Source organism: Trachurus trachurus, assembly GCF_905171665.1.
Source record: "Trachurus trachurus genome assembly, chromosome: 21".
Taxonomy (NCBI): Eukaryota; Metazoa; Chordata; class Actinopteri; order Carangiformes; family Carangidae; genus Trachurus; species Trachurus trachurus.
Window position 1 is genome coordinate 10,497,109 of NC_139899.1, and position 20,051 is coordinate 10,517,159.

Consider the following 20,051-nt stretch of genomic DNA (forward strand, 5'->3'; position numbering starts at 1 on the left):
AGCTGACATAGTGTATGTTGATGGTGAAAGGTCCACTGGTGTTTCTGTTGGTTATTTCTGCACAGAGTACTTGCTCTTAGTCAACAGTAATAACCAAAAATAACAATAATGGCTGCTGAGTCCATACTTTGGTGTGTCTTTCCTTCATGTCCATGTATGTCCATTGACATACACACTTGTATTGTAACAGTAGATTGAACAGTGGTAGGTCTGAATGTACATCATGCATGAAAAGTATTTATAATGCAACAGTAATTCACTTGAAAGATGTGAGAGCCAGGCTGACCTCAAAGTGCTAGCAGCCTGGCTCATATAGATACAGACCACATATCGTACCTGACATTTTTTTTTCTTTTTTTTTTTTTAGGAATAACTAACAGACTGGAATATAACGGCTGCAGCTAAAAGAGAAACAACAGGAAGTACATTATTTGGATTTCTAAATCTGACACCATATAGGCTGGCACTTCTTCCCTGCTGGCAACTTGGTATTTTACCAGTAAAAATAGTCCGCACATGGACGGAAGGGAAAACAAATGAATAAATGATTGTGTTTTCTACCCTGAGACAGACAGAAGGTGGAGGGGAGGGGGGTGACGCTGGGTGTATGAGTAAGGTAGAGCGGGAGAAGAAGATGGTGAGAGGAAGCTGAAGGAGGAGGAGGCTTGGATGAGAGGAAGAAAGGAGGGAAAGTAGGTGAGGAGGAGGGACTGAGGGAGTAAAATGCAGAGTGAGGTAGAACTGGAGCAAGAGATGGGGATGGGGGTGGGTGGGGGGTTTATTGGTACTATTGGTATTGTGTTTCTGCAGCGACTGCCCCATTATGATGAATGGCCTGCAGATACCACTGTACAGCTGAATGCAAACATCTCCTGTGTGTATTCGCTGCTTTCTGTGATCCATCATTTGTTTTGTTTTTTGCCCTGGCTGCGTTATTCTCCCAGGTCGAGCAAATGAGACAGCGAAAGCAGCAGGAGTCAGCGAATGCATCTCTGACGACCACCAATGAATCCTGATAACGTTACTGTGGATCATAACAATGATCACCCTGTGTCTTGTCATAGTTAGAGAGATCTTCAGTCTTGCATACAAACATGTCCATTCTTGTCTAGTTTATCCCTGCTCATGGTGTGAATAGCAATCAACCAAGTCCATCTGCCTCTACTCTCACCAGCTGGTCTTATTCTATATATTTCTTACCATCAATAAATCCAGTAACCAGACCAAACAGAACAGTGCATTTTGGTCTCTTGGTATTTCCCATCGAATCAAAGTTGTATAGTCTTAAAAGGTTAAAAGTACAGCTGGACACTACAGTGTTAAGCAAATGCCACTCATACAGAGGGACAATTACAAATGTGCTTTGGATTATTTTCAGTCAGATAACAATATATATTTAATATCAAAATGATAAAGACAACAAAAACACAATCAAGTGGGCAGGTATTCTTTCAAATCAGAATTTGTGCTTTATGGTTGTATGCGCTTACCAGCCACATTCCCAGAAACAATCTACCCTTACAGCATTGAATAATGGCTACATGTAGTTTTACAGAACATCATGATGTCACAGTGAAGTTGGCCTATGACCTTTAGGACATAAAATGTCATTACTTCAGAACTTTATCCTATTAAACAGCTCTGTTAAATTGGATTAGAGGATAGGTTTGTGAGTCAAGGCCAAAAATGTGTTTTGTGGAGTGACCTTTGACCATCATAATCTATCATGTATCAAATCTGAAGAAATGTGTTTAAGGTGGTCATGAGATATCAAATCATGTCAACCTTGACCTTTCATGACCAAATTCAGCCTATAGAGGAGAACCTGCATATAAAATGTTATTTCATCTAAATGTGTAATGTCAGCCACCAAACTGGGTCATGTGTAACCAGAGACGAGCTGAGTTTAAACCTGTGACAGGCCAGTGGTACGAAGCAAACAAGGCTTTAATTGTGCCCTCCTCACCACGTGTCACATATGCGGTTTTTGTGTGAAGTTGTATCTCAGAGCAAAGTTTTTTATCCACTGGCTGGTCAGGCCCCTCCCACCTACAGCTACAAAGTTGTGGCTCAAATAGATAAAGTGATGGTTTATTTATAACTGTGTCAGGCTTTTACTTTATGTATCTGGGTTAAATCAGCGTAATTACAGCTCCGCTGCAGAGACAGAAAGAAGGAGAGAGCAAACAAGTGACACGGACAGAGAAAAAGAGAAAAAATCTTTCTTTCTTTCATCTTTGGCCTTATTTCGACTTTGCAGCTTTCCATTTCCTGCTGTCTAATACTGACTTTCTCTTCTTTACTTTTTCACTCACACAACCTGTCCTCTTTTCTCTGTTATTTCCCCCGTCTGTCCTGCTGTGCTGATATTTATTCATCCTCTTCTTCCTATTTTGCCCTGGCTCCCTCGCTCTGTTGTTCCCTCCTCACATAATCTTCTCTTCTCCTTGCTCAAACATTAAATGGCTGTTGGCAGTGCCACTGATTGATCATGTGGCAGCCTATTAGTCCACAGGCCAGCTACAACAGCCTGCTTCTTGAAGGCCTGCGGGCCAATCTGAAAATCATCCTTGTTGGTGTGCAGTCCATTGCCCACTCTGAATATGGAACAGATTTTCCTGTCGCTGCTTAGCAAGCACAATCCAAATGCATCACACGAACACAATGCAGAAACCCCCTTATACCTGATAATGAAACAACATCTATTCACCCGTGCTGAGACTTCTCATGTGAAGCATTAGAAGGTTGAAAAAACAAATGTGAAATTCTTCTCACAGTTTACCACAGCCAGAAGAAAAATAATGCAAAGATGCCCCAGTAAAATAAAGTGTAAACTAAAGGAAATATGTCTTTCTTCTATTTCATTTAACTGAGGTTTTCACCGAAGAAGAAGTTTGAAGTTTGATGAGGGACAATAGGGGACCTGTAGGCCCTTCACCTCCATTGTGTTCACTGAGCAGCTCACGTCTCTGCCCCGCTGATCTCAAAACAACATGCACCGATAATTAAAGGTAATGAACCTACTCCTATGACTGCAGGGATTATTATTATTATTTAAGTTGTTACTCTTCTCCATCTCTATTTATCAGATGCAACCACACTGCCATTGTAACCATGACAACACAGTCAGTCTAATTGTAACTAAGTATTTCTTTCAACCCAAAGCACCACCTTTTCCTAAACTTAACCAAACCCTGACCAGTCATTATGGTCACCATGGTGGCACACACTGTGTGTGGTTATTATTGTAACCATGACAACCGAGGTATGGTATGCTGATGATGCTTTCCAAGAGATGTTATGCATCTATCAAAGGGCTGAAACAAACAAACTAATTGGCTGATAGGCTACCTGGGGAAACAAACAACATACAGGAACAGTTTCCTGTTGTTTCAATGGTGTCACCCATTTACAAAAATAGCAGAAATAGCCATGCACAGGAGGGGTGGTGTCTGTTACAGAAGTTAGATTTTTTCGCAATTTCATTTTTGCATAGTCACTTTTTCCAAAGAAAGACCTTTATTCATGTGTCCAAATCACCTGCGCCGACTCACATGTCTTAGTCTATACTGACTTGACTTCCTCAAGGAAACATGATGCTATCTTGTGGTTTCCTGTTTGTCCATCACATCTCTCAGAGTCTATCTAATTATTCCTTTACACATGGTGGCTAAACGGCACAATGACCCAGCTATCCATGCCTCTTGAAGCGAGGTCCCTGCTCACTCCCTGAGCCGGATTAGTCTGATAAAGCATCAAAGACTCGTACCACTTTCACAGGTGAATAGCACCACAAAACATAGATTCTCAACACAGAGCAGCCGTTATTCATGACCAAGACGTTCAAGAGTCAATTCAACAGAGCTAAGGAAGATAGTCTTGAACCTTCATCCTTTCTATAGGTTAAAAAAGGTTTCAGAGGGGCAGTGGATCTTTGAAGTTTTCATTGGAGAGAGAAAAAGGAGACATCAGATGAAAGGAGGGGAAAGAGGAAGAGAAAATAAATCAAATGACAGATACAGAGGACTTTGACTTGTACTGTGCTTTATTAAAACATACCCAGAGGAAAACCTGTAAGAACTATGGACCAGTCACTGGTTGGTTGTGTAGAATCAAATCAGCATCTGAGTTTGCACAAATCATATATAAAAGCAGAGAGAAAACTGAAGGTGAGACAGCACATAAAGAAGAGGTAAAGAAAGTAGAGGGTAGGGAAACAAGCTGACAGGACGCAAAAGATAAAAGATGGAAGATGTAGAGAGAGAGAGAGAGAGAGAGAGAGAGAGAGAGAGAGAGAGAGAGAGAGAAGAGAGAGAGAAAGTAGGCCACCGGCAGGAGGAAACAGCACGATGGTGTTCTTTAAAGTTGAGCCATCGCAACCACTAAATCCTGACACTGCGTGCCAGGACCCGTCCTGCCTCATCCCCTGGTACCATTGCAACTTTCAGAGCTTCACTCCACACCTCCATATCCATCTGTCTCTCACTCTCTCTGGTCCCTCTACTGCCCTTCACTAAAGTTGTCTCCTCTTCACAGCCTCTCTCCGATAGTTCCTGCTCTCTATGCTGTGTGGTGACAGAGGAGTGGAGCGTTGCATTCATTTATTCATTTCCTAACCCAGTGCCCCTGACCATCCTCCTGAGGCTGCCGTTATGTCTGGTGGAGGCGAGCGTGTCTACACTTCCCTCCACTCACCCCCCCCTTTTCTTTTGTTCCTCCCTGGTTGTCTCCCAGCAGCCCCCAGCCTGTCTCCCCCGGTTTCAGTGGTTCATATTTTTTTGTGGGTCATCGTGTTCCTCTGTTTAAGTCTCTCTGTTCTCTGCCGACCTATGTCCACACACACACCGTCCTCATCTATCTACTCTCCGCAGTACGTTTTCATTCTTCCTTGCACGGGTTATGAATCAACAACAGGTCATTCACACACTAAAGGTGATCCGTCTTCTGGGAGCTGTATTCATTCACACCGGCATTTCTATTAGTTTCACTTCAGATTCATACGGAGACCTTGTGAGAACCTGAAACACATCTGATATTTCCACATAAACACACGATAGTTTAGCATCTTCATCATCATCACCGTGCTCAGTATGTGATGGTTTAACCACCTCATCAACGCTGATATGGTTTATGTTGAGGTGGCTGATCATTTACACGTTCAGAAGATATGGAGCAACTTTTTTATTCATATGGAGTCATGTGCCTGGGCCCAGACAAATGTACAGTAAGTCCTGTTCCCTTTGCCTTCAGCTCAGTTTGGCTCAGCACTAATTTCTAACAGAAATAGCTGTTTTTTTATTTACATAATAAATAATAAAAGTGGACCAAAATAGTGACTCTGAAGATGCTAGCACTAGATGCTTGTGGTACAGTGAACTTGAGAGCTGAGTGATTACTATGATTTTATCACTTAAAGTGACATGTTTCAGTATCCATGTGATGTATTGTAAACAAATATCATTTCCTACAGCAGCTTTAACTGAAGCACATCTCATGTAAATGCTAAATGCTGTGTGGGCGACTGAATAAACTACGTAAGTGATATATTGAAGCAGCTTGTTTTGCTCATATCTCCCTTGTGTAGTGTCTCTCTTTGTTACGTGAAGATCCAAGCAGCTTCATCACTTAAAAAATAAGTTTGTGCTTTGTGAGGAAAGGAGATGACAAAAGGTCTGAGATGATAGCATGACTTGAAACGGATGCTTTACCAAGATGACAAAACCACATCCCCTTTTGCTCTGCCAACAGCAGGCTACACGTAAGACCCCCATGCCTATCATAAGACAACAAATTGTGTGTTGAAATTGTTGCCACATCCATGCAACATCAGAGGCATCACAGCTACAGCGTGTTGTGATCTGAACAGCATCCAAAATGCAAAGTCAAAAAGAAAAAAAAAAACTATATTTTTTTAATTTTAATTTACCTCTGATGAAGACGCACTGCGTCGAAACGTTAGGTGTTGTGCACCTGTATTGTTATTAAATATCTGCATGTATCGAGTGCTCCAGTCGTTTCTTTGGGTTCAGTCTTCGTGAAGTGACCCAAGTACACCTTCCTACCTGCTGGTCCTGTCTGAGAGCACCGATCTACCCGGCTGAAGCGCAAGAGCACCCTTCCTTTTGGAGGTTATATTTTTTTAATATTTTTGCCACAGACCAAATTGCTAACACTATCTATCTATCTATCTATCTATCTATCTATCTATCTATCTATCTATCTATCTATCTATCTATCTATCTATCTATCTATCTATCTATCTATCTATCTATCTATCTATCTATCTATCTATCTATCTATCTATCTATCTATCTATCTATCTATCTATCTATCTATCTATCTATCTATCTATCTATCTGTCTGTGGGTGGGAGGTGCAAGGCTCTAATTCAGTGTTTTACAGTCATGGCTCAGCTCCAGCAAGGCTAAAGGCACATGCTCACTTGTTGTCATACGGCTCATGACAGGAAATGTGTCTGATCTTTCTTGATACGCTAACTTGGAATTAGTGGCTATTGCACGCGGCTTTCAATTTCCCTTGCTTAAAAAAAAAACTTCTTTTAAAATGTTAAAATACTTGGACACACTAAAGACTCAATTTACTGTAAAATATGTCCACAGTGAACTGAATCAATTCCCTGTTTTTCGTGTGGTCTTTTAATAGCAACACACACAGTTGTTATTGACATCCTGCCCTCTCCCTGCTGCTTGCTGCCCAAATAAATATCTCCACTTGGCTTTTACTGTAAAACAAACAGATCTTGTGGTAAAACCCTCAATCTGTGAGTTACAGATTTTATTTGACTTTATGATTAGTTAGGGTTTGTTTTGCAAACAACTGTTTTCAACCTGTGGAGAACAATGTAGATCAACCCCCCCTGCATCCTCTCAAGTTTCACATTGCTAAACAACTGACACATTTAGGCTACATTTACACAGATGCAGACGTTTAGATGACACCATCTCCTCTTAGTCAACAGTGAGGGAAATGAGCTGACATTCAGTCTACTCATGATTGCACAATGTTCCAACAAAGTGACGCTGGCACTGTAGTACATGTTGCATGTGTGTAAATACAGGCATGTGTTTTAATACTCACTGAAAGCTGCCACAGCCAGTATGAGTGTGACCACAATGGAGACCCAGGAGACCCAAAGCGCCTTCTTCCTGTAGCTCTGGGCTTCATGAGGCTTCAGGCGCATGCTGCTCTCAAGGAGACCTGCAGTGAAACACAGAAGCTCTGTTACAAGGACAACTCCTTCTTTTTACTGTATAAACTCTAAAATGGCATGCTTGAGGTGACATAAAAGTTGTTATGTGAGCTAAGATAAAAACCAATATTTGGTTCAATGAAAAAATGTTGGTTGTATGAAGCTTGTATCTTCATCTTAGAGTCAAAGAGCATTGCTGTAAAAAAGAAAGAAAGAAAGAAAGAAAACAGTCAGCTGAACATCCATGCACACTCTCAATTCATTCACTCATACACACAGGTTTTTAAATAAGTAATTACATATTTTGACTTTGGTTGGAAGTATTTGGTTCCTGGCTATAATGATAAAGCCTCTAATATGAAAGACATGTGAAGATAATGGTTAGGTCCTGCCTTCTGTAGTGGTCAGAGAATTAAGCAATTGTGTCACCAGCTGTGTTATGCCAAAGTCTGGCTCCTGCAGCATAGCAACCTTGTCAAAATAATTGAAACTGAAGCTTTAATACTCTTGATTTACTGAGCAGAAGCGCAATATTGCATTTAACAGCGTAATCCTCAGTTTCTCTGTCTCTGATGTTGTTTGTCGCTATATTATATTCAATTCTAGCCTGCAGTGCATCTTGAGACACGCTGGGCCACACAAGAGTAGAAGAGCACAATACAGTGGTAATTTTAGTGTGCGTGCAATAACAAATAGGTCAGATTGTTTTCTACTTCCAGGAAAATGTTGTGTTTTTGTTGTCAGGAAAATTGAAGCCAGTAATTGCTTCCACTTTTCCAGTGGATTTTACTTTCGAGGAAAATTCTCTCAGTTTTTCCCAGAGGCCAGAGGTCAGGCACTGCTCAACACATGCTCCTTGAATTGGTTCGTCATACAGTCACAGTTGTGACAAATTCAGTTCAATTCAAAGTGAAGAGTTTCCTCTGCCACCCCTCATGCATCCTTCTAAGATGTCACAGGGGCCACGGGGCATTTTGCCCAGAGGGACCACAGATCAGTGAATCACAACACAGGGACAGCTTCACAGGTTTAACCTTCTCTACTGACCTTCATCTGACTCTACTACCCTGAACACTTACAGCAACAAAGACATGAACAGGATAAATTAGTTCCTCAGAAATATGCAAAGAAGTTCTAGAATAATCATTTAGAAAAAAAAAAACCCCAGCAAACTCTACTTAAAGCAGATATCAGTGGAATGTTTTTGTTAATATAAGTCCTAAATAGTCCTATTTTCCGTCAGCAATCACTTACATGAAGTATTTCAGCCTAAACACGAGTCTCTCCGTCACTCTGCTCTGCTGTAACCCGAGGAGAAAATTTTCCTTGTGGGATACAAGTGTTATCCAATGAGGAGAGAGAACGGCATGAAGGGCTGTGTGTGCAGCCAAGGGATGCGCGTGAATGTGGTGACGTAGCACGAGGACCAATTGATGCCTGACAAGGGCGGGGGCTGCTAACTCAAGGTGCGTTCAAAGAAACTCGTACTTTGTGTTTTTCCTTCCTGTGAAGTCATACCAGTTCGATCTGGTACGAGTTCACGGGTCGGAAGTTACGAGTGGCCGTTATAGGGAACTTTCACAGACAACAGGATGGTAAAAACACGAGCTACGGGTTACCTGGAACGCTACCAAGTCGTAGTTGTGACTTGAAGCTGTAACTTACGGTTTCAAAAGCCTGCCTTGAACGCAGCATTAGCCGAAACGGCCGTGAAGCTGATATCTGCTTTAAAGAGGAACTATGCAGGATTTGTAGCTTAACTATGCTACATTTTTACATTAATTAAACTGCTTTGGAGTAATTGTGATGGTTTAATGTCTTAACTTGTTAAGGGGGAGAATGGAGCCTCTCTGCCTTCCACGTGTGTATCACTTATTGCGTCTCTTGGCTGAAAAACAACTTTGCAAGATCCGTGCCGTCACCCCGGGGTCCCAGCTCTCGTCTCTGCGGCACCGCGCCCCATAAACCGTAATCTTTTGTTTATGATAGATTAAACTACACAAATATACACATTGCAACATTCAATATATATAACATTATCTACCGCTCTAATGATTTATTTCTCATCGGCTTCGTTGTAAACAAATGCACATGGCCAGGACGAGGGTTAGCAAAACAGCGAAAAAGTGACCAGGCTTGCATAGTTCCTCTTTAAGTCAATCAAGAGATTGACTTTAGATCAAGAGTAGATTATTGTGAAGACCATCAGGGTCAGCTCACTTTCAAAAACACAATTCACACACAACTTCTATCAGACAAAACAAAGACAAAATCGACAGTAAAAACCCTGATTCTGTGGATGAAGTCTCTGCCTAAAGTCACAGACAAAACAGCCCAGACCCTGAACTGCCCCAAGCTGTTCCATTATCATGAAATGTGAAGCTGGCTCTGCAGATTCATGAAATATTTAGAAGCCTTAAGTTTTGCATCCAAAGGGTTTTTTTTATGCGACCAGTTGTCATTCTACCCAGAAATCTGTCTCGAGTGTTTTCGTGTTTGACTGCTACAGCTTGGCAAACATAAACAGGCAGTGAATGGGAACTAATGAAAGGGAAAACATGGCCCCTTTAAACTTTGAACATACAAAACCAAATGTTCTGGAAGCAATTTAGTAATCATATTAGGAAATTACCTGAGTATTTTAAATTAGGTCTGTCTATCTCTCTCTTAGATCTATCTATCTATCTATCTATCTATCTATCTATCTATCTATCTATCTATCTATCTATCTATCTATCTATCTATCTATCTATCTATCTATCTATCTATCTATCTATCTATCTATCTATCTATCTCTGAGATGTTTTTGAGGACGGTACTGATGGTTTCGGGGAATTTTCTCTGAATGTGTCACAGAGGGAATTGCTCCAGAAACAACTGCTGATAGACAACTGATAAAGTCATGTGATTGTTTTACAGAGTCAGAGGCCCTCTATACTGTTTCAAACACGACTGATGACCAAGTCAGTTTTCAGAAGTGAAAATCAAACCATTAGAAGAGTTTAAGTAAAACTGCACTTTGTTAGTATTGCAATTACGTACATTTTTAAGACCCACAAGAGGCTCAGACTACAAATCAGTTCACTCCACAATCACTTAATCTGGGTCAAGATCCAAAAATTCTACATCATACATTTCCCATAATGCAACTCATAGTACATATTTTGTTAGGTACTCTGCCTTGAAAATTCCTCTTGGTGCAAATTGAACATATTCAGTTTGTGTTGTGCTTCATTAGGAATTTGGTCCTAATAAAGAGATTCCCCAACTTCCATCCAAAAGCTTGTTGCTAGGGAAGTACACTGCAGTACCTTTTGTTCATTTTGCACTCCCACAATCCTGTGGTGTAATCATAACAGGTCTGACACAGTTATTTGACTTTTCCTTCTTTTCTTTCCTTTTTTTGTACATTTACCCATTTTGTCTGGAATGGCCAGTTCACTCTGCCTGCAGGACTTGATGTTGCTAACTACTGTATGTAGTGTGGGTGTAGACAGAAGGAGATGCAGACAGGGCATCCAAAGGCAGACACAGTCCATAGCTTCCCAGCAACTGCTCTCTGGTATCTGACTTTGGTTTAGTTAAGGATATCATTTGTTACAATAAGACCCTTTTTATATCCAAGTGCATCAGGCTGCATCTAGAAAACATTGGCACATGGCATTTTTGCAGCCATACTTTATTAAATCAATTGATTTGGTTTTTTACTTTTTCTTTGAAGATAAAACTTAGTACAAGGCTCATGCCTAAAGCAGGTTAAAATGATCTGGAAGGCCACTGGGTCACAGCAGGAGCAGGATCAGTTTGCAGCATGATTGGCTAATTAAGTCAACTGTCACACTGTACAACTCTCTCTCTCTCTCTGTACACACATGGAGCAACATGACAACACTTTTTTTTACTGTGTCACTCTCATGTGCTCTGCAGTGGGGCTAGGGGCTAGTGTGGTTTTCTATGGATATTAGTTCCCTGCAAATGCAGGATCGCAAATCGCCTTAGTAAATGAGATTTTCAAAGCATATCAACTACAAAATGGCACCAAACAAGTGCCCCCAAATCTTTGATTGAAACTCAAAAACGTCTTTGAAAACCATATTAGCAAGACTAGCTAACTAGTTTGTGTGTATTTGTTTGTGTGTGTGTCCTCTGTGTGTGTAGCAGAGGGGGAAGTGAGACAGCATGGTTTAATCACTTTGCTCACATGATCCCTGGCTGGGGGATCAGACAGGAGGCATGTGCTCAACATCTCCTCATGCAGCGCTCTCTGACACACACACATACCGGTTTATGTCAGTGAACATCTCTCTTGACACTTGAACACTTGTCATAACTGTCTTTTCTAAAAATAAATACCATCAGGCATCAATAACCTGATTTCACGCCTCCCAACCACATTCACTAGAAGATACAGAGTGAATATAATCCTTGTGGGTGAAGAATAACTTGAGAGAAGTCAATTATAATTATTAAAAAATGATTTAAATCTATGTTCTGAACTTTTTCCTATATATTATTATTATACATTATTACCTATGATATACTTCAGATATTACTGATCCTTCCTTGAAAGGAAACGGTCTCTGGCTTGGAAAACCATGATCAGAAGCCAGCAGACGTTTTCTAACAGGGACATTTATGTAAATAGGAGAGAACTGAGGAAAGCGGGGGAGGGAGGAGAGTGTGAAATATTGTGTAGAAATGTGTGATGTGTGCCACTGATTGTTTAAACCTCCAAATATTCAAACTGCAGCTTTCGGTATCTCTGTGAGCTAAACACAAGCTAACAGTTATGGCACCTCACTCAACATCACAAGTGAAGTAACACAAGAGATTTCATGCATCTAAAGGGACATTCCACCAATGTTACGCATTAAAAAAAATCTCGCCAGTCTGAATTAGTACTGCTTCAGCTTGTTAAAACCATTGAGTAACAGTGACATTATGATTCCCGAGAAGTTCTGTCAAATCTGAGAAAATAATACAGCTGACAGGTTTGGTCTAAATTTGGAAGTGGTAGCTGTGTAAAGTCTTGCAAAGTGAAAGTGTGAATTTACAAAGCTGTTCAGCAGGCAGAGTGGAAGATGCTATTGAGTTGCAGTGGATCCAGTGTTTTTTGGAACTTGACCCATATGAGGGATAAAAGCTGATGTATCTCTGCCTCTGCTGCTTTGATTTCCACCATTTCCACCATCTGTCTCTCACAAGCTCTGCAGAAGTGTGACACTGAATCACTGGAGCACTCCTTAAAGGGATCAATCTTCCACAGGAATCAATCAGAGTTAAAATCTTTCAACTGATCAGTGGCTTTGAGACATTCAAGGAACAAGAACATCTATCTTTTGTAGCAGATGTAAATGTGCTGTTCAAAAATCCTTGATTCTCACTTCATATATTTATAATTTCATGACTTGGCACAAATGTATGGTAGATGAGTCCAGCTATTGGAAATGAGCCAAAACCAATCAGCATGCAGGAAGCTGACTTCAATAATCATTTGTGTTTCCTCATGTTAGTGTCATTAGGAGGCTATATTAGGAAAAGCTCACCGGTTTTAATTAACATGACAGATATCCTTTGCATTACATCCAATAAACCTACTGGAAGCCTGTAAACTGAACAACAGGTTCGGGATCTATAGTGAAGTGTAACTGAAGGCCTCTTGTAATCCACTGTGAAATGTTACGTTTAACAGGTTTTACGCACATTAGATGATGAATGGGATTATACTAGTCTTAAAAGACAAAAAGAAATCACACGTACACACACGTGGTTAAAGAAATGCAAATGCACACTAAGAGTGTATGACACAGCCTACATGTGATTAGTATTAGACTTAAGTCGTGAAGCAGACTGAAGCTGTGTCTCTAGGTCCATGTTTGACAACTTTATGCACTGATGCAATGAAATGTCTAAAACTGAGAGGAATGAATGAATGGATGGATGGATGGATGGATGGATGGATGGATGGATGGATGGATGGATGGATGGATGGATGGATGGATGGGGAATTGAAGCAGTTTAACAATGTTTTCAATTTTAAATTCAACTTTTGCTTAATCCTGCTGATGTAGGACTGTCATAAATTATTCAAGCAAGAATATCTCACATGGTTTAAAAATATCTCACATGGTTAAAAATACCCTCCCACCTCCCAGGGGAGCCGTCAACACTCGTTCACATTAATAAGTTTGAAAAAACACACAAATCCAAACATGACAGAGGGAGATTAAGTTACCTTCTCCCTCCACACTGTCTGTGATTTTCATCTCCTGGCCCGTGGTGAAGGTCTCGGGTTGGCTGGGGGATCTGTCCTGCTGGTGATGGTTGTTAGTGAAGCCATCCGGGGCGCACTGGCCGTTCCGCATCGTGGCCGGGCAGGGATCCACAATAGTCGGGTCTGGGACAGGGTAGGGCTCTTGGGTGGCCGGGTCCGTCATTATTGCTGCGGTTGTTGTTTTGTTGTCAGAAAGAAAGAAAAGATTCACAACGGTTCGCTGAGTGCAGCAGCCATCCAGCGCGTCCAATCCACCGGTGTTGACTCAGTTGCGCAGGGGAGGAAGATAAGAGATGGCGAGAGGAGGAGAAGATGGGGGGATAAAGGATTTATCTCCCCGGCATCAGCGGCGAAACAACTCCCTGTGTGAGAACTCTACAGCGAGGAGCAGCCTGGATGGAAACACCCTGTCTGGATCAGGCACTTCCACACACTTTAGGGTTAGATGCGGCGGTGCGATAAATTGCTGAGATCTGCTGTGAATGTGGCAGGCGGTGCCAGCAAGTTTTTTTTTCCCTCCTCCCCTTCTTCCTTCAGTCCTCCTCTTAGATCCCAGCCCCACCACTACATGACATCTCTCCTCAGTCACTCAGGGGGTTTTATGAATTACTCTTTGTGTTACAAAACTTTATTGAGTTTCTAATGGAGAGCTGTTTTACACCAAGCAACAATGTCTAAAAGAATAATGATTGTTTACCTACTGAATGACTCTCTAGCTCATAATATCACAGGAATTATTGATCAGGTTCTGTTATTACTCTGTAAAACATATTTCTTGCTGATGTATTGAATCATTGATCTTCATGTATCAGATTTAGAGAAATCAATACTTTCACCCCTCAGTCTTTTTACCTGGCTGACTGCTGTCTTGATTCTTGAGGAGTTCATCACAAGACGGCTCTACTAACCACCAGGGGGAGCCACGACACAGAGCTGTGGGCAGGTAGCCTACAGCCAAAGGGTTAGTGAATTGTCAGTGAGGTATAAGTCAGAGTGACTTGCTCCACATGTTGTAAGTCAGTTAGTTTCAACTGGGCTGTATTGGAGTGCTGTGGTTTGTGTGTTTGTGTTGGCAGTGTGAGTCAGTGCGTTAGAGACAATATCCCTTCATGGTTCACAGTATCAGCCCTGGTCAGTTCTCTGACTGCTGGCTGCTTGTTGTACAAATGAGGTAGGCTAATAAATAACGAGGGTGTCCCAACAGACATTCACCTGACGGTCATTGGTTTCTGGTTCAGGGCAGGGACAGGATTACTGGTTGTGTGTGCAGTTACCACAGGAAATCTCTCTGAACCAGACCTGTCAACTTATCAGAGATCAATCGCCAGGATGAAGGTTGATATTCATAATCATATTTTGCCAAAGGAGTGGCCCAATCTGAAGCAGGTAAGCACAAGTTCATGATAATGGTTGTTGTCACAGTGTTAAGTGCACACTTTATGGGCCTGACTTCATTATGTGCGGTTCAGTGGGCTAACAATACAAACACACAGTTTTTGTATCAGTTCTGTGTGAGGCAGAAGTTCTCCTTGACTCGAATGCTATTAGATGCCCACAGCCTAAAATAAAATGTACAGACATTTTCCATTGGAGTGTCAGCAAGGAGTTTAACAGCTACCCCCATAAGTCTATCGTCTATGGATGGTTAAACTTTAATCAATAGGAGGCTCTGGCCTTGGTCTCTCTGATCCTGCTCTTATGTCTCTGTCACTATGGTGGACTAGTTTTCGCTAATCATTTCCAACATTTACGACAGGACAGGAGACATAGTGCTACAAGCAGTCCCTCAAGAGGTCTTTCTTTCTTTCTTTCTTTTGTTATATCCATACCAAACAAATAAACCTTTAAGATCATATAATCCAACACCAAGTGAACAGGTGAAACCGAAGAAAATAAAATAAAAGAACAAGGCACACATTATATAAGCATTTTTCAACATATATTTACTTTCTGTTGAAATTGTTTTAGAAAATTGCTGATTCAACTTTATGGCCATTTTGGAGGCTGTAGTGTGTGTTTTATTGCATCATATTGACAGGTGTTTCTGTTATTTCCACCAAGCTTATAATATTAATGGTGATAGGCTCAGTGAAACCCCAGTGCAACAGTTCAATGCAACACATAATTTTTTAAAAACACTGCTATTGCACCTTCAAATGACAAACTGAATTATAAATAAATTGATTTGGGATCTGTGGGGGTTTGCCTAAAAAGTAGAGAGATCAATCACACATATATAGCATAAACAAACCACCCATATTTTTCAGCTGAGGTCTCTAAATGCCCAAACAGAGCTAATGCATCATTTCTGGACTGGACATCTGAGACATGTCGGGTCAAAATCATGTTTCTATTATGTTTTCATGAAATTTGGGTAAATAAAATTCATGAATGATTGTTGGCTTGATACAAATGTCAAATCAATAAAATAATACAGTTATGTTTGAGCTGAGGGCTTTGAGTCTCTGAGCCTTAAAGTGTGCTCAACACCAAGATGTTGTTGTTGTTGTTGTTGTTGTATCACTCCTTTAAAAGTTAAACCCTCTTTGCATTTGGGTTAGCTGAAGCTTCTCTGTCACTATCTATCTACTATGTGCACAGTTGTACTGATCTGGAGGGATATGAAATGCTTGTAAAAAACGGAAATTATCCTTTAACTGTCTATACTGCTCACGTAGAGATCATTTGTATGCAAAAGAGTCAACAGCCTCAGATGGCATTCACTGTTGATCCAGGACACTGGAGTGGATAGTCCTCCAGAAGGAAGACTGAATCCTTGCAGATTATAAGTCTTTTTTTTAGGAAGGTACACAGGGAATATTAAACAATAAATTATGTACATCCGTTATGTAATGTTATGCACTGGTATTATTATTTATTTATTGGATGTTTGTTTTGTTTTATTTCTAATAGGTGATATTTTACTGCACATTTATTTTGTTTTTGCATATGTTTCAGAGGTATGGATATGATGGCTTTGTGCAGCTTCACCATCACTGCAAGGTGAGTCAACGTACACCTATATATGTAGATATATATCTGTGCAGACAGAAAGGGCACAGGTACAGGGGGATTTACGCAATTGTGCTGCGTACTACGCCGGGCACTCAGCAGGCTCTTCCCGGCTGCACCGCACCCTGTGGACCTGTCAGGCTGGTCCTGGCTATGTGAGCAGCTGCAGAACTCAGCACGTTGCCACTGCGTCAGCAGAGAGATACAGTTCAAACACACAGTGGCAGCTGTGTGTGGATCGATTCAACTTTTACATTTTAACGTTACAGCTAGTTGCACATGTAAACTTATAGTAGAAAGTGTCACATTAATACATACAAACATAAGCTGTGTCTGCTGAGAGACATCTGTTTAAGTACAGATGCCAATGCCAAAAGCAAAATCTCAGAGGACTCTCAAATCCACATGCTCACATCCAAAATAGGAGGATTTTTAATCAACGCAATTGACAGAGGATAAACAAGACAGATGTTGTTTTTGTCTTTAGGTCTGCAATTACACATACTGTATATTTTTAACATGGCATGTGTACCAATAAAATGTGAATTGACTGTCTGCTGCCATCATGTGGTAGAATTTTGAAAAGTTAAAACATCATGAATTTGTTCAGACTCAACAATGGAGGGACTGTGAACAAAAGTTAAAATTGCGACTGGTGTTCTAGGGTGAAGCAGAGATGATGAAGGACGGGAAGCTGTTCCGAGTGATTCAAGAAAACTGCTGGGATGCAAGCACACGCATACGAGACATGGATCAACATGGTGCGTATACAACTATACTGAGACAAGTGTTTCAGCTTGTTTCATCTCACTGATGACTACAACCACACTTCTGTTCCTTATTCAGGTGTGACTGTTCAAGCTCTGTCTACTGTTCCTGTGATGTTCAGTTACTGGGTGAGTGCACACTAAGACAACAAACTAAAGCAAAAACAAACAAGTGCAGCTATAGTATTATTGCTGAGTGCCTGTAACTACAGAGTACTATTTTCTGTGCCCTGACTTATTATGAACTCCAGCTACCCACTCATACTGAAAAAAGCTAATTAAATTGTAGGTCTTTTGTGCATTACCATGGTGGTTTAAATGTTAAACTGTTATCATTACTCTTCAGTAACAGAGGCATTATAGCTAAGAAGGGGCTTGCATGATTAAATCACTTTTTAACTCTCACATGTACATGTATAGCCTATGTACTTGTTTTTATTTTATTTTTGGATTACAGGCCAAACCTCATGACACACTGGATCTCTGCGTCATTTTAAACGACGATTTGGCCCAGACTGTGCGTAGCCACCCCAAGAGGTTTGTGGGCCTGGGAACGCTGCCAATGCAAGCTCCTGATTTGGCCGTCCTAGAGATGAGGCGCTGCGTCAAGGAGCTGGGGTTCCCTGGGGTGCAGATTGGCTCACATATCAACAACTGGGACCTCAATGCCACTGAACTCTATCCCTTTTACGCTGTGAGACATTACATACTATAGTATGAAATTACAGTGAAATGAACAATAAATTACATCATGATCTCCAGGTGATACAGTAGTTGCAAATGTCTATGTTTACAGTTTCACTGATTAATGACCACAGTGACATTTCCTTTGGTTTCGTAGGTCAAGTTCTCATTCACAGAGAAATACTGATCTTGCACTGTGTCCTCCCCACAGGCGGCTGAGGAGCTGGACTGCTCCATATTTATCCACCCATGGGACATGCAGACAGATGGGAGGATGGCTAAGTATTGGCTGCCCTGGCTGGTGGGTGAGGAAGATGGAATAGGAACTATAGATATTGAACACCACACACCCCTTTCCCCCTCTGCCTCTTGGTTTATATTTGATTGAAAATAAAACATACACTTCTTTGCAATCTGTTTGTCTGAAATAAATTAAACAGAGCTATAATTATGTTGGTGTAACAAACCAAACTGACATTAAAAACACAGCAATATTATATCTGTTATTGTAAGTGTTGCCTATACTGCCTCTTTAAATGATTGATGAGGCCATCAAAACCTCGTTATACCATTTGTGAGATAAAAATCCTCATATTGGTGCTGATTCTATGAGGATTTAAGCTTTCACATCACATTTAATGCATTGCACTAAATGCTAGAGGTGGCCAGTCATGATGTAATTTTGTATAACACACCTGCACTGTCTTCACAATAATATAACATGTCATTCTAATGTGGGAAAAATGATTAGATCTTGTTGTCTTTTCCATTACAAAGGCATGCCCTCAGAGACAACCATGGCTATTTGCTCGATGATATTTGGAGGTGTCTTCGAGAGATTTCCCAAACTCAAAGTCTGCTTTGCTCATGGAGGTAGCCGTCAAAGGATTCTCACTTTATATAAGGTGTAGCGAGACTGTTTGCTGTTGTTTGGCCTTTTTGTGACCTTTTTGTCTGTCTGCTTGTAGGTGGTTCTTTCCCATTCACTATTGGCAGAATCGAACATGGCCACACAGTCCGCCCGGACCTGTGTGCAGTCGACAACAAGATCAGTCCACGGAAATACCTCGGCTCTTTCTACACTGACTCCTTAGTTCATGACCCCACCTCCCTGAAGCTGCTCGTTGATATTATTGGAAAGGTGAGCTTCATTCACTCAACACATGCCATGTCTTATTTGTCGTCAGAAAGACAGTGGGTGCTGCAGTGGTGAGAATAGAGAGTGAGTGGGTAGGTTGGCCATATAGTTATGTCAATAGCAACACTAACTTTACTTTGGATACAAAACTGCACACCAAGGCTTGCCAAGGTTTCTGCATGGAGGCACTTTTGACAAAAATACTGTTAATTTGCTGAACAGTCTTCTTATTTAACACATGTTTATTCCTCTTCTAGGATAAAGTAATGCTGGGAACAGATTATCCATTTCCACTGGGTGAGCTGCAGCCTGGATCACTGATTGAGTCAATGGATGACTTTGATGAAACACTAAAGGTAACACAATTTCTTTCTCCTTCATTTAAAAATGGAGATACAACACACAGGAAGGTAGAAAGGCTTCTCTGGGGCACTTTTAGAAGAATTTCGTAGGCCTAATTTCAAAAGTATTTTTTTGTCAGTCAGTGTTGTAATGCATCCGATATTCAGACTGCTTATTCTTTTGTATTGCAGGATAAATTGCTTGCTGGAAATGCGCTGGAATTTTTGGGACTGAAGCGTGAGCAATTTGAGTAACATAAAAATGTGAAATACCCCCAGTGATTCAGTGCAATAGCTTTATTCAGATATGGATATTATGATAGGCTAATAGAAAACACCCTGAAGTTTGTGTTGTGCATAACAAATTTCAATGTGGTTTGTTTTAATAAAGTACTTTATGGTCATACATCTTTGATTGCCTTTTTTGTTGTTTGTAGCTACACTATAAAACACAAGTAGCCTATCTCTGAGAGTGGAAATGGAGACTGATTGGGATGGCGGGAGCGTGCCTATGTTCCCACAGCCTCTCTCTACCTATCTGGACTCTATCTATCTGGCCTGTCTAGCCTCTACCTGGTCTTTTTACTAAACTTAACCAACTCCTTTCTTCATTGCCTAAACCCAA

At 40.9% G+C, this 20,051-nt stretch overlaps 2 protein-coding genes across 2 annotated transcripts in view; one reads left to right on the plus strand and one right to left on the minus strand.

The window, feature by feature from the left end:
- Positions 1 to 13,647, minus strand: part of tmem163a (transmembrane protein 163a) — a gene marked incomplete at both ends in the record, with an annotated part of 54,967 nt that extends 41,320 nt beyond the window's left edge. Inside the window, 2 exons of the mRNA XM_083996500.1 lie at positions 7,099 to 7,218; positions 13,446 to 13,647. Coding sequence (XP_083852626.1) covers positions 7,099 to 7,218; positions 13,446 to 13,647 — 322 coding nt within the window. The remainder of the gene's footprint in view (positions 1 to 7,098; positions 7,219 to 13,445) is intronic.
- Positions 13,648 to 14,561: 914 nt separating this feature from the next.
- On the plus strand, positions 14,562 to 19,834 carry acmsd (aminocarboxymuconate semialdehyde decarboxylase). Its single transcript, XM_083996284.1, has 10 exons — positions 14,562 to 14,870; positions 16,443 to 16,487; positions 17,161 to 17,257; positions 17,343 to 17,392; positions 17,721 to 17,957; positions 18,159 to 18,252; positions 18,725 to 18,820; positions 18,916 to 19,088; positions 19,343 to 19,441; positions 19,619 to 19,834. Exons 1-10 carry the CDS (start codon positions 14,814 to 14,816, stop codon positions 19,679 to 19,681), a joined length of 1,011 nt encoding a protein of 336 aa, XP_083852410.1. The 5' UTR covers positions 14,562 to 14,813; the 3' UTR covers positions 19,682 to 19,834.
- Positions 19,835 to 20,051: the final 217 nt, after the last annotated feature.

What these genes read in the sequence shown, in the direction of transcription:
- acmsd (XM_083996284.1), top strand. Translation starts at nt 14,814, where the DNA reads ATGAAGGTTGATATTCATAATCATATTTTGCCAAAGGAGTGGCCCAAT. An exon ending in AGCTTCACCATCACTGCAAG is followed by an intron (nt 16,488 to 17,160) that starts GTGAGTCAACGT and finishes CTGGTGTTCTAG; the next exon opens with GGTGAAGCAGAGATGATGAA. An exon ending in TCGTTGATATTATTGGAAAG is followed by an intron (nt 19,089 to 19,342) that starts GTGAGCTTCATT and finishes TTCCTCTTCTAG; the next exon opens with GATAAAGTAATGCTGGGAAC.